Raw genomic sequence first — 24837 nt, forward strand, 5'->3', positions numbered from 1 at the left:
ACCAGAAAGAAAACCTAAAGAGAGAATAAACATAAAGAGATACTCTACTTCATGAATAATCAGGGAAATGTAGACTTAGATCACAATGAGATATCACCTCACACCCATCAGATCTGTGAGAGTACAGAAGCCTGAAGACAGTAAGAAATGCTGAGGGTGCAAATACACAGGAACGCTCATACACTGCTGGTAAACCCTTTCAGGGTGCAATTTGGTGATATCTAGTAAATTTTACAGTGTCCCTGCCTTATGATCCAGAAATTCTACCTTAGAGAAACCCTTGTACACAAGGAGACATGCACAAGAATGTTTATTGTAGCAATTTTGTTACAGTAAAAACCTAGAGAACATTCTCAAAGTCAGCCAAAGGAGAATAGGCAAATAAATGCTAGTACGTATATTCATTTAACAAAAATTAATTAGGTGTTATATGATCTACCAGGCTGGGGTGCTTGTAGTGTTCTATTTTATCTGGGTGCTGATTACTCTAGTGTATTCACCTGTGAAAAGACATAAAACTAACCACTTGGGTGTTGTGTACTTTTCTCTGTGTTTCTTTAGAGAATTTTAGCCAACTAAGATCTTAAACTTTATCAATATAGACTAAATATCCACTATTTATATATACAGAAACTCTATCCATATGCACACTATATTTTATATAATATACATACATATTGATACACATTTATACAGAACTCTGTACATCCATTATATATAACATAAATGTATAATAAATGTATAATGTAAATATTTATATAATTTATATGATTTATATATATAGCTTTACACAAATGTCTCATCATCCTCTGGGTGATGTGTTAGACTGTTCTTTCAAAATACTTTATTATCTAACTTTTCATTATGTAATCATTTTATTTAAAAGGCTGAGTCTCAGAATTGTGAATTGCTGAGTTTTCATAAGAAGTATGAGGGTTAGATTCAAAATTAAGGCTCTCCTCTTGGGCAGGATAGCTCTTATTTGCCTCCAACCGCTGCTCTCCAACCCCATCCACTTTCCATCCTTCTCTACCTCCACGTCCAGAAAGACTGGTCTGTATAGGCTCTATAGAAGGCTCCCACGCCTTTGGCTCCAGGGTGAATTCTGCAAAAGGAGGCTCCCACAGGAGATGGGAAGGAAGAAGGACAATGATTTTCTCCCCAAGACTCCTCCCTCCCAGAGATCTGCTGAGGGCTCACACTATGGCCTAGGACCGATGTGACCACGGTAGGTCACAGATCTTATTAATCACTCTCTCCCTACAATTCTCCACAGCTGTTCCCTCCCATTGCCCACTCAGACTTGGAGCCTCCTGGTGGGCCTCCTGATGGCACTCTCCCTGCAGTACTGCACTAGCTCGTGTGGTTTCACTACATCCTATCTAAACCTTTGTAAATAGCCCTTTTTAATCTCTTCTCAAATTACCAGTCTATCACTTGTTTCCTCCTGAGACCCTGACTGGTTATGTCCCCAAGCCCAGTTTGAGGGAAAGTAACAACCTTGATTCTCATTTCTACCATTTTCCTAAGAGGCCTTCACCACCCTTCCCTCCCACCCACCCCACTCCATTTCTCGTTTTTTAAAAGGCATGGACTAACCCACTCCTCTCAGCCTATCGTTCATACCTAGAATAAGAGAATTTTTTTTTCAGTGCTGTACTCTTGGATTTATAAAGAAAAGACAAAGTATGAGGTTGGCTTGGCTACCAGCTGGGTAATGTTAGGTCCTCAAGCATTTGTGACAGTCAATTGACTGAGCCTGTTGTTTTCTTGACTAGGCTGCGGTGATGAAGGCAGACATTAGTAGTTCAACAGATTTCCATCCCCCCCCATTGGACTAGCTATCTTTACCCTTTACCTTTTGCCCCACACCACAGTGTCCCCAAATATTTCTAGTTAGTAAATTAGTTTAGGAAGTTCCATAAATAATTTCAAGTCCCTAGAGCAGCGTTCTATATAGTGATATGTCAATGTACTGCTTCTGTGAGAATTTGCACACTCCCAAGTCTTATCCCAAACTTAACTAAACCAGAATTGCTGGTGATAGAACCCAGGAATCTTTATTTTAAACAATATCTCCAGGTAATCTTTTTTTTTTTTTTCTTATTGAAGTATAGTTGATTTACAATATTGCATTAGTTTCAGGTGTATAGCAAAGTGATTCAGTTTTGAATATCTATATATTTTTTCAGATTATTTTTTGTTAGAGGTTATTACAAGATATTGAATATAATTCTCTGTGCTATATAGTAAATCCTTGTCACTTACCTATTGCATATATAGTAATTTGGATCTGTTCATCCCATATTCCTAATTTCTCCAGGTAATTCTTTAACATTCTTAATAAGATTGGAGGGCAACTGCCCTAGAGAACAAATAATGCATGACTTTTGTACTTTTAAACAACATCCAAAACAATTCCTATATGGAAACACTAACTGCAATGATATGTTGGTAGTTTTGTCCCTGAGGGTGCCAGATGACTATATTTCTGTCTTTACAGACAAAATTTGACTGAAAGTAATTGCTACTGTACAGATGAGTCTCATAGTCATTAACTACTTACTAACAGATCAGTTCTGCTGATAATCAGATTTTCAACAGCAAGACTCCACCAATATACGGCTGCAATCAGAGACTAAAAACGAGTCTATAACTTAGGCAATCAAAATTTGTTAAGCAAATTCACATTTCAGTTGCTTAATATTTAAAGAGACTCTGAAACAAGAATGAAGTTAACAGGCCATTCTATAGCAAATATTTATAACGTGAAGTACCTTCATTTTATCAAGTACAAATTTATTTGGTTTAAAAGTGTGAGCTACACTGAGGTGAGTAGTCAATAAAAAGAATAATCAATCATGTTCTTTTCATTTAGGACAGGATTATCAGACAATCAACTTGTCACTAAGTAACCAATAAGTCATTTTACTTAACTAATCAACTATCTACTTAATTAAATGTAAGAAAAATTTACATAAGTGAATAAAGATGGTATGTGGACAGCTCATTGTATGATATGATAGGAGAGTTATTTCCAACTCTAATATTCTATGATTCTGTAAGTTATTTTGCAGAAAAAAGTGAAAATTTTATGAAAGTATGAATACAAGTTTTATTCTAAATGGTATATGTAAAAGTAATGAAGAGAAGTATATATACAAAAAAAATGTTTATAACTACCTGATGAGCTCATGGATAATTTTCAATTTTTTAAAGATATTTTATACCATTAAATTTTTTTCTATAATTAACACATACTTCTTTGATATGTGTAGAATACATTATGACCAAAAAAGACTGTCAGAAAAAGGTAGGAATTGCTTTAGTGAATTTTCCAAGCAACTATGGCTTTAAGGAAACCAAGTTATTATTAATTAGGGTCGGGAGATCCTAGTAGAATGCATCTGAAGCAAAAAAACACTTTGGAAATAACAAACAATCTATGGAGGAAGAGAACTGTAGAAATTAGTCCTGACCCTATGCAGTATTTAATGAAGCAGAAATTAAGTCTATGCATATGGTAATTAAAGATGAAATCTGACATTAATTTTAAAAAACTAGCTACCTGTTCTCTGATTGCAGAGTTCCAGGAAGAGTGATGCTCGGTTCAGTCAAGGTCAGGGCAAAAGAGATGGTAAATTGGATTTCTTTGATATAAGAGGACAGCTTTTGTTCCTAGGATATTTGCATTGTTTTGTTATTAAAGTTCTCTTTATTTCTGATTAATACATGAACTCCTCCAATGCAGACACATTAACATTAGCATTTTCTGAAAGGTCTACCTTGTGCCTCATTTCCATGGCAACCAGTCCCTGCAGCTAGGCAAAGAGAAGACATAATTCATTTTTTCTGAAGCGCCACTGAGTTCATATCTAATTCACACGTGTAGGTTTATGTGTGCTATGGGTGACTGTGTGCATATATGCGTCGATGAATGCATATACACATAGATGATTGACTGTGGCAATATCAGAGAATGGGAAAAACGATGTCCTTCCACAAAGAGGAAGCCTTGGACATTATAGCTGGCTTTGTCTTTACAGGCAAATCAGAATAAAGCCATTAACACTGAGTTTTGGCAGAGGAAAGAAAGATCATCTGTTATTTATATTTGCAAATTTCCAATGCTTACTATGGTTGAGAAAAATTATGTACGAAATATAAGTTCCTGGGTATTTTATGACCTCAATATTTCACCATAACATTGTTTTTCACAATTGTTTAAAGTCAGGCAGAAGCATAGTATTTGAGGTAAGAAATCACTTACATTTAAATTAAATTAAACTCCTTGGAATGTGTGTAGAACAGAATTAGTAAAGAAGAAATATGAGGATACTTAATGACTGATATAAAGAAAATACAGATATATAGTCATAATAATTATATATAAAATGATGGTGACATTGTAATCATTATTATTTATTGTAATTAGCCTCCAAAATAGCCCCCAATGATCCCTGCCTCCTGGTATTCACACCCTTGTGGAATCTCCTCTCACACTGCACTAGGGTTGGTTCTTGTGATACACAGAATATAGCAGAAGTGATGGCATGTCACCTCGGTGATTAGGTTATAAAAGACACTGAAGATTCCATCTGGATATTAGGTCATAATAGACAGCATGACTTCCATCTTGGTTACTCACCCTCTTCCTTGTTTTGGGGGAAGTCAACTGCCAGGTCATGAGGAACTCTATGAGGAAGCCCAGATGTTGAAGAACTGAACCCTTTGGTCAACAGCCATATGAGTGACCTTGAAAGTAGACACTCCAGCCCATTCAAGTCTTCAGATGACTGCAGCTCTGGTCAGTATCTTGAGAGACCCTGAGCCACAACCACTTAGCTAAGCTGTTTCTGGACTCGTGATTCTCAGAAACTATGTGAGATAGTAAATTTCTTTCATTTTAAGCTGCTAAGAAATTTGGGTAACTTGTTGTACAGCAATTGTAGTGAATACAGATTTTGGTACCAAAACTAAACATGAAAAAGAAGTGGCAAGAGAGAAGTGGGGAAAGGTAAGCTTGGTCATGAATGATCATGAAGACTTAACGTATGCTGACCAAGGAGTTTGAAATGTATCCTAAAAACTATGGGTAGCCACTGAAGATTTTTTAGCAAGGGAATAGAATGATCAGATATGTATTTTAAATCACTTTTGTAACATTATATAGATAATGGTTTAGAAGGAGGCAACACTGAATGTAGAGATACCAGTTAGGATCACTTGCAGAAATCCAAATAAGAGATGATAAGCATCTGAACTAAGGCAGTGACTATGAGGTTGGAGAGAAGGAGAGGATTTGAGAGACATTAATAAGGCAGAATGTAAAGGACTTGGAGTGGAGTAAACCTCACATTTTTGACTGAGATGCATGGGTTGATAGTAGTGCCATCTACTGAAATAGGGAAGATAGGAGAATGCATTTGGTTTTAGACAGGCTGAGTTTGAGGTACAGAAAGAGCTTTCTATCAGTCTCTTGATTACATGGGTTTGGAGCCTAAAAGAGTTGCCTAGATGGGATATCTTTTGAGGGTCATCATCACTTTGCAAGTCATTGAAACTATGGCAGTGAATAAGACCACTCAGAGGGAGAATGTGGGAGGAGAGGGAAACAGCAACAGTAAGAGGAGGGCCATGGAGAAGAAGGCAAAGAAAAAGTCTATAAAGGTTCCATTTGAAAGGTAAGGAAAACAACAACAGAGTATAACGTGAAAAAAGTCAAGGAGGAAGTGTCAGGAAGTGTAGAGTGGCCACCGGGGTTAAAGTGTTAAAAGATCCAATTAGATAAGGACCAAATAGGAGCTGAGTTTCAGACCTGTTGGGAGAGGTCAGGGGAAGGTGATGCTAAGCATCTGTTCCTGAAAATGACTAATTCTGGCAAACAACCACAACACTTTCTCCTTTAATGAGGGATGAAGAAGAAAAGAGGCTTCCATAAAAACATAATTAAGGAGATGGGTAGCTTGCTATAGGAACTCCACTGTGCTCCCCCTAAAGGCCTACCTTCTCATGGAAGAGGAGTGAAGAGTGTGGACCATGTAACTGTCTAGATTGGGCTCAGATCTAGCTCTTCTACTTTCTAGTCATGTGTCCTTGAGTGAGTCATTTAATCTCTCTCAGCTTCAGTTCCTCATCTTTAAAAGAGAAACAATGTCTTCTTTGTATGGCTGTTATGAAGATTAAACTCATCCTCTTATTCAGTGCCCTTCACTAGGCCATGTGCCAGGCACTAGAGATAGAGCAATGAGTAAAAGAGATTTGGTCCCTCTGCTCATGGATTTTACAGTCTAGTGAAGGAGATAGCTAATCACACAGGTCTTTAAATTACAATTGCCATTTGTACCATAAGAGAAAACAGGGAGTTCTGTGATTGTATTTAAAATCTGCCAAAGCCTCCCTAGGAAGTAAGGAAATGCTTTTTAAATTGAGTCTTGAAGAATGAGGAGCTGGTTAAGTAAAGAGAGATGGAAGAACCATCCAGGCAGATGGAATAACATACTCCAAATCTCAGAGCTAAGAGGAAGTACGATGCATGTGAAGAACTCAGAAGATGTTGGAATCTAGTGACGCAAATGTGAGTAATTACACAATGTTAGGCAGGAGAACTAGACAGCAGCTAGATAATGTGGAGCTTTGAGGGGTATTTCAAGGATTTTGAATTTTATCTTGATAGCAGTGGGCAGTCTTTGAAAAAGTTAAAGCGTAGGAGTGGCATGATTAATTGTTTTCATGACTCTGTATGTCCTCTATTGGGTGGTGACAAGAGTGAATAAGAGAAGATTAATAAGTAGGCTGTTGCAGGACTCCAGGCAGGAGGTGACGAATGGCTTGAATAATGGTGGTGGCCATAGAGGTAAGTGGAAGTAAGCAGATTCAGAATATTTTTATATGTGATTTTTCTCAGTCTTCCTTATATCATAAATTTAATAGCTACTCATAGAGTTGCTCAAGCCCAAAACCTAAGTTATGCTTGATTCCTTTCTTTTTCTCACTCTTCATATCCAGTCATGTCAGCTCTACCTTAAATATATCTCAACTGCAACCTCATCTCAGCCTTTCCACCCCTGCTACCACCATCCTAACCAAGCCACATCCTCTCTCACCTGGACCATTGCAAATGTCTGCTAACTAATCTCTGTATCTACTTCTGCTTTCCAAGCCTATTTTCATAAACCATCTGGAGTGATATTTAAAAAGTATAATTTAGTTAATGTCACTCCACTGCTCAAACAACTCCAATGACTTTTCATCACACCTGGAACGAAATTCAAACTTCTTACCATGGCTTCCTGGCTCCTCCGTGATCTGACCCCTAATAACCACTTTGGTTTGATTCCCTATACCTTACCCCCCTGCTCACCACTAGCCCCTGGTCACACTGGCCTCTCTTCCATTCCTGGAACACACTGAGCTTATTCCCACTTCAAAGCCTTTAGACTTGTTCCCTCTGCCTGGATTGCTCTTCCCAGATCTTCCTGAGGCTGTCGCCTTCATATCATTTCGGTCTCTATGAAAAAGAGCCCATTTCCCATCCCTTTGCTTTGGTTTTACCTTCTTAGTCCTAGAGTAACCTGAAAATATTTTTACTTATTTATGCATTTACTCTCTTTTATCTGTCTATCTTTTCAGAAAATGAGCTCTTTGAGGATAAGAATTTTGCCACTGAAACAACCCTAGTGTCTAGAATACATTTAAAAGATATAGAAATGAATGAATAAATGAAAATTTAGACAAAACTATGAATGTAAAGACCCTAGTTCTGTTTTTTGGCACACAGGAGATGTCCAACAACAGGTAGTTCCTGTTGTTATTCTCTTTAGTCTGTGTAGTAAGGAGCTACTTTTTCCCCAGATATGATTAAATTATACCGTTGATAAATTTGTTAGTGAGTTATTGTCACCAAATAAAATGAGAGTCTTGGTGTGTGGAGGGGTCATCATAGTGGTTACTTTTGAATAAGTGGAACAGTAATATGAGAAGAGTCTGTACATACTCAAAAGGACTGTGATGGATACACTTTGGGGAGCCACCCCTGCTTCCCACCTGATGGTGGTCACACCCTTTATAATCCTCTTTTCTTGAGTTTGGGCAGGGCCTGTGACTTTCATATAACTTATAGAATAGGGCAAAAGTAATGGCATGTCACTCTTGTGATTAGGTTATTTTATATGACAATGATAATGAGATGTCACTCCTGTGATTATGTTATATTATAAAGACTGTATAGGCAGACTGGAATTAGAGAGGACTTCTCTCCCTTGCTGGTTTTAAAGAAGTAAGCTGCCATGTTGTGAGGTAGCCTGTGGAGAGGCCACATAGCAATGAACTGTGGGTGGCCTCTAGGAATGGAGAGCAGCCCCGAAATAATAGCCAGCAAAGAAACAGGGCCCTCAGTCCTACACCCACAGGAAATGAATTCTGTCAACAACCTGAAAAGGCTCGTAAGTGGATTTTTCCTGAGTCAAGCCTGTGATGAGACTGTAGTCCATCCTGACACCTGGATTTCAGTCTGGTAAGACCCTGAAGCAGAGAGTCCAGCTAAACTGTGCCTGGATTTCTGACGTACAGAAATTTTGAAATAATAAATGTGTGTTGTTTTAAGCCAGTAAGTTTGTTGTAATTTGTTACATAGCAATAGAAAACTAATACAAGAACCATATACAGAAACTAAAGAAAAGCAAAATTTAGTCAAATATAAAAAGGACATGCCAAATGCATATATATGTATGTATAACAATCACTTTGCTGTAAATCAACTATACTTCAATTCTTTAAAAAGGCCATTAAATAGTTATCTAAAAATGAAATGAGTTTCATCTGAGAGTACTAACTTTCTCATTGCTGAAAGTGTTCAAGTGGTTAAAATGTAGTTAGTTTATCAGCAAGGAGACAGGAGATTGGATTGGTTATCCTCACAGGGTTCCTACCACATTAAAAATGATATGATTTTAAGAATGAATTATCACCATTGACCTGGCACAGTAAATCCTGTGGATAAACACAAACAACCCCTGCTTACACAACTAAAGTTGCTGTCAAAATTTCATATTCCCAACCAGCAAAAGCTTATTCAACGGAGCCACTTGCTTTTAAAGTCCAAAATAAAGACACAAAAATAAACTCTTTTCATTTTGCTTTTTGAAAGCACAACATAGTGTTTTGGTTAAAAAGCAATTAGAGTCATTTGGTTCCATGCTTTCAACAATTCTAAGAAATCTTAAAAAAAAAAACCCACTATACACGGGGAGGGGGAAGGGTAAGCTGGGACGAAGTGAGAGAGTGTCAAGGACATACATACACTACCAAATGTAACACAGATAGCTAGTGGGAAGCAGCCGCATAACACAGGGAGATCAGCTGGATGCTTTGTGACCACCTGGAGGGGTGGGATAGGGAGGTGGGAGGGAGATGCAAGAGCGGGGAGGATATGGGGATATATGTAGAGAATGGACTTGAGGACACGGGGAGGAGGAAGGGTAAGCTGGGATGAAGTGAGAGAGTTGCATGGACATATATACACTACCAAATGTAACATCGATAGCTAGTGGGAAGCAGCCGCATAGCACAGGGAGATCAGCTGGGTGCTTTGTGACCACCTAGAGGGGTGGGATAGGGAGGGTGGGAGGGAGATGCAAGAGCGGGGGGGATGTGGGGAATATATGTATACGTATAGCTGATTAACTTTGTTATAAAGCAGAAACTAACACACCATTGTAAAGCAATTACACTCCAATAAAGATGTTAAAAAAAATAAAAATAAAACACTATACCCATGTGGCCTAGTTCTGGTGCCAAAAGGAGGTAGATCATTTTAAAATTACCTACAAAAAGGCAAGTTAATACTGAGAGGAAATATCTGTGAATCTTTTCTCTGGGGGTGAGGGAGGTATAAGGACTTGTATCCAGAATACATGAAAAACTCCTACAATTCAATAATAAGAAGACAAACAACTCAGTTAAAACTTGAGCAACGGTTTGAATAGGTATTTCACCAAAGAAGATATTCAGATAGCTAACAAAGACATGAAAATATACTTAACATCATTAGGTATTAGGGAAATGTAAATTAAAGCCACAATCAGATCCCACGTCACACCCACTAGAGTGGCTATAATAAAAAGACAACATCGAATTCTGCCAAAGATATAGAGCAAAATGAACCCTCATACATTTCTGGTGGGAATGTAAAATGGTGCAGCCATTTTGGAAAACAGTTTGATAGTTCTTTAAAAAATTAAACATAAATTTACCTTAAAACCCAGCAATTCCACTCCTAGGTATCTACCCAACAGAAAGAAAAACATTTGCCCATCCAAAAACTTATACGTGAATGTTCATCGAAGCATTATTCACAACAGGCAAAGAGTTAGAAACAATCTAAACATCCATCAACTAATGAATGGATAAACAAAATGTAATACATCCATACAACAGAATACTATTCAGCAACAAATAGGAATGAACTGTTTGTACATAATATGATCTAAAACACTGTGCTGAAGGAAAGAAGTCAGATGCAAAAGACTGCAGATGGTATGATTCCACTTATTTGAAGTATCCAGAATTGCAACTATATATAGATAAAAAGCATACTAAGCAATCAGTGTTTGAAATGGGCAGAGGGGATGTTTTTGGGTGATAGAAAATATTCTGAAATTGAATTGTGTTGATAATTGTACAATTTTGTAAATTTGCTAAAAATCATTAAATTGTACACTTAAAATGGGTTAATTTTATGGTATGCAAATTAAACCACAATAAAACTATTTTAAAAATACGTCCTTTTAAAATACTATCTACTAGACAATAACGTCATTTGAAAACAGGGATATACAAATGGTCTCAGGGACCCTCCCCTCTTAGGTGGAGTTTATAGATGGGTACAAAGGCAAACCTCCTGAATCCAGGCTTTCATCATTTTATCAGGGAGTAGGAAGAAGTGGATCAATGTTTGTCCCTAGGGAAGGCGTCGGTAAGTAAAGTCACTATGACACAAACTAACAGAGGCAGCCTTGGAATATTTACAAAGAACAGACTTTGGAATTCCCTGTGAGTACTTTAGAAGCACTCATTTTTTAATACAAGGATCTGCTGGTATAAAGTATTTTTATACACTAGAGCAGATCATTTCACACTCCTGCAACACAATCTTTTGATAGCATCATTTGTTTCTGCATCGAAATATTTAAAATATTATTCAGTTCAGACATCTCATTGAAGCAGACATGTCTTTCCATGTCTACCCGAGTGTGTTTAAATGAGCTATTCATAGCTCATTTCTGGAATTATTAATCTAATTATACTTTGACCAAGAATATGTACATACATATCATGCACTTACACATTTTAAGGGACAGAGGCTATATAAGTAGCTAGAAATGTATATTTAACTTTGGGGAGCTGGGGATACATTTTTGACCCTAACATTGCAATTGTGTACCTGGAATGCGATGGTCCTCTTTCCTGGGAAGTCAGGGAAGACAGACTTCCATCAAGGGAGTTTCCTCTGTGGCAGCCTGAAATGGTGGCCTTGGGTGAGATGGAATCTGACTGGAACATTTCAGAGACCACCTGAAGTCCCTTTTGGGGGTGGAGATAGTATATTAGTGCTTTTTTTTCCTTCAGGCATATCTTCTAGAATTATCTATCATATTATATACATTGTTTTTTAAATTAAAAAAATTTGCAGCAGAGTTAAATATCATGTCATAGACAAAGGGATTTTGCCTTCATTTAAGAGGGAATGGAAACTGGCTTCTAGAGAGCATCTGTGTCATTCTAAGCCTTGGGCTAAGTACTTTCATGTCCTTTATTTCACTTTGTCCTTGATTCCTTTCTTTTTCACCTCCATGTCCAGTATCTACAGAAGAAGAGCTACAAACCAACAATTCATCAAAGATAGACCAATACTGAGGTGAACTGAATAGAGACATGAGGCAGAAAACAAGGGTCAGGTTAGAAAGAGCTAATCAAATCAAAGGCAAAACATAAGAATGAAAGTGCAAGGTTCAGGTTTTTCCATTATGCATCAGGGGGGCATGTAATACATTTTTCCAATTGGATACAATTACCTTTACTTGTAAGTACAAATTCATTTCACTTTATTTACAGAGTAGTTTAATTACATTTAGCTGATAAATGTAATTTTGCCCAGGTAATGTGAGCTGTTTTTCCATCAGTATTACAGATAAAATTCTTTGCTAAAAGATAAAGACCCTCAAAAACGGATCATAGATTTTAGCCCTTACAATTTATATTTTCATATGTAAAATAAGAAAGCATTGTTCAAACATGATGCATAGAGACAAATACAGCTAGAAATTTGATGAAATAAATCCTCTGAATTTGATCAAAGAATCCTTCCACATGAACATATTATGTGTGTTTCATGTTAGATTTTTGGAGATAAAAAAATATTGGATGAACCTGAACCCTGAAATCCAGAGCTTACAGTTTAGTTTTAAGAGAGGTAAATACAGGTTACAGCAGCACATCTGATAGAAGTATAATGCAAGCCACATATAGGAGACACACACCTAATTTTAAAGTAGTAAAAAGAAATAGGCAAGATAAAAATTTTAATAATATAGTCTGTTTAATCCCAAATTTTCATTTCAACATGTCATCAATATAAGTGTTACTAATAAGTATTTACATTTTTTATACTAAGTTTTCAAAATCTGGTATACATTTTATACTTAACACCAATTCAGACTATTCAATCAATTCAAACTAATCATATTTCAAGTGCTCAATAGCAAAATGGGCCTGGTGGCTATCATATTGGACAGTGTAGATTTAGAGTAATTAGACAAGAATTCATGGGGAGCCAAGATCTAAATTCATCCCTAAAAGAAAGATACAATTTAGATAGACAACAGGGAGGAGGAAACAGTCTGAGGAAAGACCCAGAGGCTAAAACTGCATGCTCTGCCCCCTGGGAGCAGTGCTTAACTAACTGAAGGAATAATCAGGGTCACCTAAGAAAGATGATGTCAAGTGGTGGAATGAACAGAGAGCCACGGAGAGGAGTGTGGTCTTGACGTGATGGTTGATGGGATCCACTAAAGTTTCCTAAGGAGGAAGGGATATAATAAAAGGATGGCACCTTGTATATAATGAGCCTCTGTGGAATGATGAGTTAATAAATAAATGATACATTAGGAAGATTAGTCAGGCATTATGAACTGATATTTATGTGAAGCAGGAGAGGCTAGAGGTAGAAAATCCAATCTGTGGTTCCAGCTGCAATCTAGTTACGAGGACCTGGATTTAGCAGGGTAACAGTTCACACCTGAGCAACAGGATGAAAAGAAAACAATATGACTCAAGAAATCAAATGGAAAGGATTAAAGAGACTGAAATACGGAATTTATGTATTTCATTGTATCTAAGATGTCTTTAAGTTATAAGATGCACCATTATTTTATGTATGATTAAGAAAAGATTTCTGTTAATTAAATAAGGACACTTCTTATCAGTGAGGACTTTTTTAATTTTATACTTATTAAAAAGGTCTAATTTAGCCTTATTTATGCAGAGCTTTTGATTATATATCAATCCCATGTATATGTAAAAAGGCAAATATAAGTGAAATAAATTTGGTATTCCTAAAATTCTTTCACATTTAGCAATTTCAACTCAGAGCTGTTGATATATATTTTTTCATAGAATAATTTCCTCTGTGTCAAGAGTGTTATTTCTTAAAAGAGTGCTTCACTATCCCCTCTGACATACTCTTCTAAGGCACTGACCCTGATTCTGCAAACCTAGATGCTGAAAATGACCAAATTTATGCTGCAAGAATGACAATCATATCAAGACTTCTACCAGGCAGGTAGATGGTAAGAGGCCAAAGATCATGAAATACACTAGATTTCAAATATGTTAAAAGTGAAAAAAATGTACATCTTAGAATAGATGAAGTACAGCATATAAATCACAGTGTCTATACTTAGCAATTGCTCAGTAGGAGATATACTAGGACTCCAAAATTTCTAGTTTTGAGGGTGAAAAGGATGATGCTACTCCTGGCAATAAGGCATGAGTTGGAAAGAGGATCCAATTTTGATGGAAAGCAGTAAACTGTATTTTTCACATGCTGAACTGGAAGTGAAAGCAGGTCACCTAACATGTATTAAGTTAATGACAGTATACATTTCTATGTGGCTTTGAACTACCCTGGTCTTCATTTCACTTCTGAATCAAATAGTGCATGATGAATTTACATTAAATTATATTCTGTTTTATTACGCATCTTCTGTTTTATGTGGATTGGTCTTGATTCCTCAATTAAACTTTAGTTTCCTTAAAGGATGCTGTATCTTAAGCCTCCTTTCCTTCCCCACTGCTGCAGTACTATTGTACCTATATTAGGTTTGCCTAGCAAACATTAGGAGATTCAGTAATTGAGAACAAGATGATACTTGAGTTAATGCAGGATGAATGATAACTAACAGTTATTGTTACATGCTAGCCATTGAGATAAAGCACTGATCAAGTCTTACCCTTCACATTACACTATGTTCAAGGAATGACCACCCTTCTTCTCATGATTATAATATACTCACCTCTCGGTGTCTTGTGTCTTGATTTGGTGATTCACAGGTCTGACTTTGACTGTTGATGGGAGAGCTTCTCTTAGCTGCAAAGATGGATGAAATCCCACCACAAATTTTATAAGTTTATATGTTATATAAGGTATTTTATTTCCTAAGTTCATTCCACTTTCAAATCAAAAACCTATTTTAATAGATCATTAAAACCTTGAAAGAAGACATTTAATAGCATATGTTGTAAGAGAAATCATATAACGTATTCAAAAATCTTAGCATTTCTAGGATATCAATATAGATTTCTTCATTTATTCAGTACGACTCAATAGGTTAAAGTGCTAAAAATTGGCCATATTAAAAATTATAACAGTTAACATCTACATAATACCTAATATCTGTCAAGTCCTGTTCTAAGCGTTTTACATATATCAACTGATTTAACACTTACAATAACCCTGTAATAACTTATGGTATACTTCCAGACCCATTTTACAGATGAAGATACTAAGGAACAGGGAATTTAACTTGCCCAAGGTCACTGACCCTTACAAAAAGGTTCCAGCCCAGGCTACCTGGCTCCAGGTGCTTTATTGAACATATTAAGCTGCCCCTGAGGTAAGCTTCAAACCAGTCACATCTTTACTGGAAATGGGAAGCCAAAAGGACAGGCCCCATTTGAATTGGAATACTTTGGTGCTGAGAGGCAAAGTGATTTACCAAATCACAAAGCAAGAGATCAGAGGAGTGCCACTCATGTGCCATTGTTTTTCTTCTGGTCATGCTAAGTTGAGTTTAATTTACCCTCAGTGGACACCATTTCAAGTCCACAGGCATCAAGCAGAGGGTAAGGAACCTGCTGTGAATATCACTGAGAAGCATAGGGAGGGGGGAAGTGAATAGCTCAGGTGCTTTCATGGAGGGACATGATTCCTTAGTTTTTATACAAGTGTTAACCTCACTCCATCCATGGATTCTGAAGTAGATCACTTCTGACTATGGCATCTTTACTTAGTTCCTTGATATCTAAATATTATGATAGACTGTTACTCTTTAATTTACAATTTATTTCAATAGTTAATGGATTATATACATGTAAATTGAGGGATTAGTCTACTTTTACTGTATGAAAATTTTCATCTTTTGAATGGCTATAATAGGCATGATTTGTCACTATAAGCATCTTATTACGTATATGAATACTATGCAACTCCTTAGTTTACAAAATTCCTTAACATGCTATGATCCTTGCAAGTTTGTGTTAAGTTATAGGGGAAAATAAAGCATGTAAGAAATTGTTTATGGTTTCCCTCCCTTTACAAAGCTCTTTTCCATTCATAATCCTCCCCTGTCTGCAGAGAAACCTTATAAAGTTAACTATATATATGTATATATGTATACATATATATACTTCTGTATATACTTCAGTGTGTGTATACACACACACACACACACACACACTTCTGTAGGTTTCCCACATAATTTATCTCTTTTTAAATTTTGTTACTGATGCTAAAAGCTGGGCTGGGAATAGAAGTATGTAATTAAGTACTCTATAAAATGGGCACTTTATATGCATTCTCATTGACTCCTCACTATGAAGCCATATAAGGTGGTATTTTTATCTCCATTTTAAAGAAATAGAAATGCTCAGGGAGGTTAGGTTACATACATGGTAAGAGATAGATCTGGGGTGGAGCATGAACTTTTCAGGCACTTTTCAAGCTATCATGTTGTACTCTTTCTACCATTCGACAGTAGGACTATTGCATTGGACAATTCCTGTAGTGAAATGCCTTGATAAAAAAAAAAAAAACAACCCACTAAGGCGAGATCGTTAAGGAGCTGCTACTCCATCTACCATAATGATGAAATAATAACAGCTACCACTTATTCACTTATTATGTGCCTGGCATTCTTCTAAGTAATGTTACATATATTAACTCATTTATTCCTCATAACAACCCTGTAAGTACTTGTAATACTGTGTTTTGACCCCTACCCTATTTTACAGTTGAGGAAACACAGGCACAGGAAGTTTAAATGACTTACCCAAAGTCATACAACTCAGCAGCATGTGCTCCTGGTTTAGAGTTTCTCATCATGTAAATGAGCCCTGTACCTGGGGCACCTAGATAACTCCCTGAAGTTTTCTTCCTCTTGGTTTCTTAAGAGCAAATCATCCCATCGCCCTCACTCCTACGGATGCTGACACTGTCCCACTGGGTGTCTGAGTCACAAACCTGTAATGATGCTCCTGATGGGTTTCACCAGTGCTGTGAAGCCAGAGACTTCGGGCTGTCTGTGCTCCCACATGGGCTGCCATATAACAAGCCCACTCGCCAGTCGGAACGTGAGGTCAGATTCCTGGGAGAAGAGAAGATCTATATCCAAGAACTGGCTGAAGAGACCAGTCAATGCAATGGTTAACATCATTCACCCAATAGTTTGTGGCACAAACTATTGGGTGTAAGATAGGCTCAAGGATGTATTGTACAACATGGGGAATATAGCCAATATTTTGTAATAACTATAAATGGAAAGTAACCTTCTAAAATTGTATAAAAAAGAACATCATTCACACGATTATTTTCAATGTAGGCTGATTTTCAAGACCTTCCTTCATCACTCTGATGAGTGTTTCTACGGTAAACCAATAGCCTTAAATTATCATCATAATTACGATAGAAATCACCGTGGTCTGCTTTAGGCAAAATGAATAATTAATTAAGATGCAGCTTTGGGCATGAAACACACAATTATTGTTTTCTGTTAGCAATGATTGAGGCCTTTTTATTTCAAGGGTCTTGGCAGATCTCTTTACTTGTGGTTATTGTTATTATTCTTCTTAATGATTTAATTGTCCTTCTTTCTCCCTCATAAGGCAATATCCTCAGATGCTATTTTGACTTTCTATTCTCCAGTCTTTTATTCTTGCATTTCATGGAATCAGGAACATATAGTTAGACCCTTCTTAGCATGTTATTTTATATTGTTGCCTTCTCAACAATCTTTAATTCCCTGAGGGCAGTGATGTAGCCACAGCCCCTGTCATCATCACAATGCTAAATACAGCATTAGGAATTGGGTTCATGATACTTCAGGTACTTGCTGAATTGTACTTACTTTACAACCCATACTCATACGGTTATCTACAATTGAAGGTCTCTTCCAGGGAGTACATTCTCTGCTTCATCATTACATCATTTTGAGTGGCTGAGATGTTTAAAATGCAATTGTATAAGTACAAATGTATGACATTCTGAGGTTACATTTTCAACACCTCGGCCTCTCAAAACAATGTAGAGATGGAAGCAGAGAGAGTGACTGCAGATTAATGAACATAAGTGAGACCAGGAATTCACAGGGTGGTGATTTGCAACCTGGCTTGTATATTATAATCACCTGGGGAGCTTTTAAAACCTAGGAGGCCCAGGTCCTGCTTCCTCCCCTAACCAGACCAATTAAATTAGAATTGCTGTGAGGTTTTCTTGAGTTGCCCCTGGTGACTCTCATGTGTAGCTATGGTTGAAAATCACTGATCTAGAGGAGGAGAGCTGGAAAGAAATTGAAAAAAAGGAAAAAAAATTATTCTGCAAATGGTGAATCAATGTAGCTCAAAGGAAGCTTCAACTGGAAAGGCTAGATGAAATCCCTGAATACATCTCCATGTTGGTAAATAGGGGACTCTTCTGTAAGCTATAGGCCAAGATCCTGGCACCACAGCAGTACCCATGAAGGAAAAGCATCTAGTGTCAGTATTGGAAAAGCATTTGGTCAAATTCATGCCACTTTCATTCTACAAATATTTATAGACCACCTACTGTGTACCTGGTCCTATTCTAGGTTCTGGGATACAACAGTGAACAAAGCATACAAAAATCCCTGCTCTCCAGTGCAAAGGAGAAGTAAAGCAGGGAAAGGGAAGTATAAGACAAGGTGCTGATGTTTTAGACAGGAAGGCCAGGGAAGCCCTTCTTGTGCAGGTGACTTTTGAATAAGGATCTGAATGAATGAAGGAGTTGCCAAGTAGATATTTCCAGAAAAAGCATTTTGTGAAAAGGGATCAGCAAGTGCAAAGGTCCTAAGTATATCTTGTGTGTCAAGAAACAGCCAAGAACTGCAGGCCTGGAGTCAAGTGAATGACAGAAGAGTAGGAAAAAATAAGATTGGAGACGTTTTCGAATTCCAAATAATATAGGGCCTGATACGTCATAGTAAGGACTTCGATTACTGAGTAACATAAGAAGTCACTGGAGGGTTTTGAATAGTGGAATGACATGACTCGATGTATGTTTTGAGGATCACTCAGGCTATTGAGAATAGTTTGAGAAAGGGCAAGGGAGGAAAGAGACTAGGGAGCTATTATTATCAACTAGGTGAAAGATCATTAGACTAGGGTATTAGTAGAGGGCAAAATGAGAAGCTGTAGATTCTGGATACATTTTGAAGATACAGTTTATAGAATTTGTTAATTGACTAGAGGTAGAGTGTAGGAAAAAGAGATGTCAAAGATTTTTTGGCTTTGCCACTGATAAAGATGGGCAAGATAAAGGAGGAACAGGTTTGCGATATCAGGAGCCTAGTTTTAGACGTGTTAAGTTTGAGAGGCCTGTTAGACATTCAACTAGATATACTGAGTAAACAACTAGATAGACAGATCCGAAGTTAAGGGGAAAGCAACCGCTTTCCCTTGAAATGGACATGGGGAAGTCTGCATGGTATCATGTGTGGTATTAGATCCAGCAATCAGGGAATTAACCATGTGCAAAGTATATCAGATCTGTCTCCAGAAATGCAGAATGCTAAATCACAATTATCTGTTTTTGACAATTTCTTAGTTTAAGAGATTGGTCCTTTTCCACATTTCTTCTAAGTAATCTTGGCACAAATAAAACTCCAATGGACATTGCAACAGGAAGTGGACTCTCTTAAACTGACATCCTGGCCTTTAAACTCTGTTCTATCCACTCAGTGACAGTTACTGTCATCATTTTGTTTTGTTTGATATACCCCCAACTAGACTGTATATTTCTTGAAGACAAGTTGAGTTCTCCTTCTGTGCATTTTTCCTTGAACATCAATACATAATTGTTGATTAATTGAGCATATGTTACAGTCTCCAAATAACACCAAATAAATCTGATCATTCTTTAGACCTGAACACCTGCAGAACGGATGGCCAGTTCTTATGTTGATATGCTCCTTTGTAAGTCCTCTTAAGTTGGATGAATGGATAAACTCTGGGTCACTAATTCCTCTTATAGAATCCCCTTTCATGGGCCACCCAGTGGGATATATACACCTATGCACACATGAACAGAAACTCTGAAGTTGGAGAAGGTACTCTATCATTCAAACAGCTGTGGGGTGGGTGGTCTAGAAAGGTTCTGAGAAAAACCAGAAGGTGTAAAAATTCAAAGAATCAACATTTCCACAATGTTGCTTGCAATGAAAGCCTGTTTCCATGATGACATGAAGCAATTCTAAATGTGTTTACTAGTAGCTTAGAGACATCTACTTAAACAACTATTATTTTAAATTCTGTTTTAAAATTGTTTACTTCAGACATACGAATTTTATAAAAATCTCCTTGAGGGCTTGGATTTTGTTTTATCCCCTGCTGTTTCTCCAGCACTCTGAACAGTGCCTAGCATGTAGTAGGCACTCAGTAAATATTTATGGAAGGAATAAATGATTAGGCTCAAATCAAGAAAATGTTGGCAGCACACTTAATGTAGATTCCTTAGTTGTAACAAATGTTCATCATTTAATAATATATTTGACAGAATTTTCAGATTATTGATTTCATGTAAAATATTTGAGCTAGTTGTAAAAGCATAAAAATGCATTGAATTATACACTGTCTTACAAAAGGATGAGTCACTTAGATTATTTGCTAATTAGTAAACTAATTCATTCAATAAATATCAATTAAATGCCTACAAAACACAGACACTATATTAGCTACCCAAGATACAATGATAATTCCTATTCTCAAACCATCTGGAATCTAGTAGAAGAGATGGACAGATAAAGAGATAATGATAATAAGAAGCTAAAAATAATAATAAAAATATGTCTAATATATTATAGAGATAGAGAAGGAGGGAGGATAGATCTGGAGTGAAGTCATAAATGATGAGTAAGAATTTTCTAGGCAGAAGGGTAGGGTAGGAGGGTATTCCAGGTGACATGACTGGCATGAAATAGGCCTGGAACAAAGCATGTTATGTTTTTAGGGAGACTCCAAGCATTTGGAGCTCATAGGCAGGAGAGGTAACCATGCAGGTCATGGAGGTCCCATTTACCACACTGGAGAGCTAGAGTTTCATCCTCTGTATAATAAGAAATCAACAAATTACTTTAAGTGTGTTAGTGATATGTTCAGATCTGCATTTTAGAGAGATCACTTTGGTGTTGAGGTTGGATTTTATGAGACAAGCCATGAGACTGTAAATCCAGTTAGAAAGTGGTCCAAGTAAGAGGCCCAAGCAATGGACGATGAAATCTTGGGTTAAGGAGGATAATAGGGATGAAGAAAATTAGGTAAATTTGAGAAATATTTAAGAGACAAAATGAGTAGAAATCTGTGATTAGTGGAATGTGTAGGTAAGGATGAAGGAGTAATCAAAGGAAGCGCCTAGGTTTTGAATTTATATGAATGGGTCCATCACCTGAAATACAGAACATCAGGACAATGGTTCATTCCAGGGGAAATCTGAAATGCCCTTAGATTATCTATCTGGAGAAGCTAGTTGACAAGTTGGTCTAAAGGTTAGGAAAGGAGACTACTTTAGACATATAAAATTAGGTGACCTCAGCCTATTAGGATACAAATGGTAAATGAAGCAGGAGAGGAGGTCTCCAAAGAGAAGACAAAGTGAGAAGTGCAAAGGGTCTAGGTTGCATCCCTGGAGAACCACAATGTTAGAGGAGCAGGCAAAGAAGATGAGCTCTCAAAGGAGATAGAGCAGAAATAGCCAGGGATGCAAGGAGAACTAGCAGAGTGTGGTGCTACCAAAGGAATAAAAAACTTCAAGAAGAAAGGATTGTAAGTTCAAATGCAGCTAAATTTTAGTGAAATGAAGACAGCAAAATAAAGATTAGGTTCAATAGCTCAAGGTTGTTCATGACCTTGATGAGAAGAGTTCCAGCACAGAAACAAAAGAAACAGTATAGTTTTGTAGAAAGTCAGATGGAATTGGGTTTGAATCCCACCTCGGTTACTTAATGAGCTTGATTATTACCTCTCTGGACCTCAGTTTCCTCTTTGGTAAAATGAAGACAAAGATATCCACCTTCCTGTGGGTGTTTGTAAGAATTAGAAATGATACGTGAAAACTTCTGTTACCTAATAGAGGAAAGCAGAGCACGTGGAAGGGATTGAGGAGGGGTGGAAGTGGAGGCGCAGGCTCACGCCTAGGCTGGATTTCAGCCCTTCATGCCTCCTCAGTACTATGTCCTGTAAAAGCCTCAACGTAAAACACTGTCTATGTGAGCACAGAGTGGGGACTCGAGGGAATCAAGACAAGGACTGACAAGGGGGGCGGCACACAGAGCTTGAGACCACAATTTGTAGAAACAACAGGCTGGACTGTCGTCTGGTTTTACCCCAGGAGCACACAGATCTCTGGGGCTGGGATAGAAGAGGTGGCTTTCGGTCTTGATCTGGGGCTGGAGTTCTGAAGGACAAATGCAAAGGAAGAACAGGGAGAAAAGGCCATTAAAGGTGCTGGTGAGGAGAAGTGGACATGGGTACAGTACGGAGAAGGACGGTAGGGCCTGATAACTAGCAGGCAAATAAAAGATCTAGGTCAGTGGATCTCAATCAGGAGCACTCTCACCCCTCCCCACCCCTTAAAGACATCTGTCAATGTCTAGAATCATTTGTGGTTGTAACAGTTCGGAGGAAGGAGGTACTACTGGCATCTAGTGGGTAGAAGCCAGAGATGTCAGTAAATATCCTACAAAGCACAGGACAAAGAATTATCTGGCCCCAAATGCCAATGGTGCCAAGATTAAGAAACCCTGATCAAGGGACTGTTCATTCCTCACTACACTGATAAAAGCAAAGCCCTTGCTCAGATGAAAAAAGCCTTGTGGTGAAATTTATTGACTCATTAATATTTTTTGTTCCCTATGGCATCTAGAACAATATTTCTCTCATAGCAATAATAAAATGATAAAACAATAATACTAGTAATAATAGCCAACAGTAATTGTTACAATACTATGTATTAATTGCTGTACAGTGTTTCATAGGCATTGTTTTACTTCCTTATAAATACCCCAATCCCAGGCCATAGGTAAAACTTGGGGATGCTGAGCCAGCTTTCCTCACTATCTGTGTGGTCTCCCCTGAAGGAAGATCTGGCTCCCCTTCTACTAATAATCCATAATGTCAATAGCGATAAAATGCCAACACTAAAAACTACCATTTGTTAATGCCTTTTTGTGCGTCAGGTTGAGCACTTTAATTTGTTTAATCCTCACAATGTTCCATAAAATTATTCTTATGTTCAATTTATACTTGAGAAAACTGAGGCTTAAAGAAGTTAATTGCTCGATGTCTTTCCTACATAGAATAGGAAGCAGCAAGCACTGGATTCTAACACAGGCCTATCTGTTTCCAAATCTTGGACTCTCAACATGTTTTCAAATAAAATTATAGCCATTCCAGCCACTCCTATACTTCCACATTTTTTTTTTTTTTTTTTGCGGTACACAGGCCTCTCACTGTTGTGGCCTCTCCCGTTGCGGAGCACAGGCTCCAGATGCGCAGGCTCAGCGGACATGGCTCACGAGCCCAGCCGCTCTGCGGCATGTGGGATCTTCCCAGACCGGGGCACGAACCCATGTCCCCTGCATCGGCAGGCAGTCTCTCAACCACTGCGCCACCAGGGAAGCCCCCCTTTCACATCTTTTAATCCAGAGGATCTCTCTCTACAAATAGACATGTTACAGACTATCTTTTTTTTTTTTTTTTTAAGGAGCTTTCTTTCTTGCCCTTTCTGTTTTGGGGACTATGTACCTACATATAATTGCTACTTTTAGCATCAGGATCAGCTTCTGATAATAACTTGGGTTTATTTAGTGACAGTCATTACATATTTATTGATTGCCTCATATATGCCAGACACTATTCTAGACACTATCAGATAGGGTTGTGACCTGGACAGGCAGTGTCCCTTTGCTCGAGAACCTCTGTTCTGGTGGGGGTGATGGGCAACAAACATGTAAACAAACACATAAAATAATTTCAGGTACTGAGAGGTGCTAAGAAGGAAACAACAAAAAATGTAGAGTCATGTCCTAGTGGCACTAAAGTAACCAGGGAAATACTTTGAGTTGGTAACACTTGAGTTGTGAGTAAATTGATGAAAAGAACATGGCCATGTGAAAATCTAGGGTGGAAGGTGGCAGTAAATGTTTCAGATAGAAGGAAAAACCAGTGCAAAGGCCTGAAAGCAAAAACAAATGTGTTGAGTTTGATGATAAGTCTCTGGGGAGCCTGCAACTTAGTGAACAAGAGAGAGGCCAGTGAGATGGAGGGAGATGAGGCCAGGTAGCGGGGCATGAGCCAGATCCTGCAGATCCCACAGGTCAGGGGGACCATCTCAGTTAAAGTAATGCTTCCCATTAAGTATAACCTTTATCAAAGACTTTTAAAAATAGAAAGTGTAATGCTTTTAAAGCAGCAATTTAATTTAACATTTAATATCTTTTGATAATTTTGATAGACAATGTGGCTAGTGCATGAGAAGCATTTTGGGGATTTACAGGTAGTTTCAATTCTAGTCCTACCAGCCATGGAACAGAGTCAATCAGATTAAGATCCTAATATTCTATTAAAGAACAGTTGAGCATATTAATTCCTTCTTATCTCTTATCCGAGCACTTAGATGGAATATTGTAATTTATTCATTCACAGAAGTAACAAATAGTTCTTGATTTCTTTCCATGTACTTGATTTTTTTTCTATGTACTTTCCATGCATTATGTCTTCATATATATTCACCCTGTGTTTGAATATCCACGATTTTATGCAATGGAGGATCCCAGAGGTTAAGTAATATCAACAAGATCACACAGCTAGAAAGTGGTAGCACTATGATTTAAAATAATATTGTCTCTTTCAGATCCAAGGGGTATATGTACAGAATTGTATTTTAATACAATTTGTTTCCATGTAATACTATGTTTTGTACTTTATGCATTTAAAAGTATTTTGAAAAGCAATTCTTAGACTGTATACCAAAATATCAAAAAGTCCACAGTA

General features: G+C 37.5%; 1 protein-coding gene across 5 annotated transcripts in view; it reads right to left on the reverse strand.

Moving 5' to 3' along the window:
* The window catches only part of UNC80 (unc-80 homolog, NALCN channel complex subunit), a gene marked incomplete at both ends in the record, with an annotated part of 247919 nt that overhangs the window by 217346 nt on the left and 5736 nt on the right, over window positions 1-24837 (reverse strand). For all 5 annotated transcript variants that reach the window (XM_082630607.1, XM_082630605.1, XM_082630604.1 and 2 more), the window contains 3 exons: window positions 11444-11583; window positions 14574-14647; window positions 16799-16922. In XM_082630607.1, coding sequence (XP_082486733.1) covers window positions 11444-11583; window positions 14574-14647; window positions 16799-16922 — 338 coding nt within the window. The remainder of the gene's footprint in view (window positions 1-11443; window positions 11584-14573; window positions 14648-16798; window positions 16923-24837) is intronic.

Source organism: Mesoplodon mirus, assembly GCF_964341445.2.
Source record: "Mesoplodon mirus genome assembly, chromosome: 8".
NCBI lineage: Eukaryota > Metazoa > Chordata > Mammalia > Artiodactyla > Ziphiidae > Mesoplodon > Mesoplodon mirus.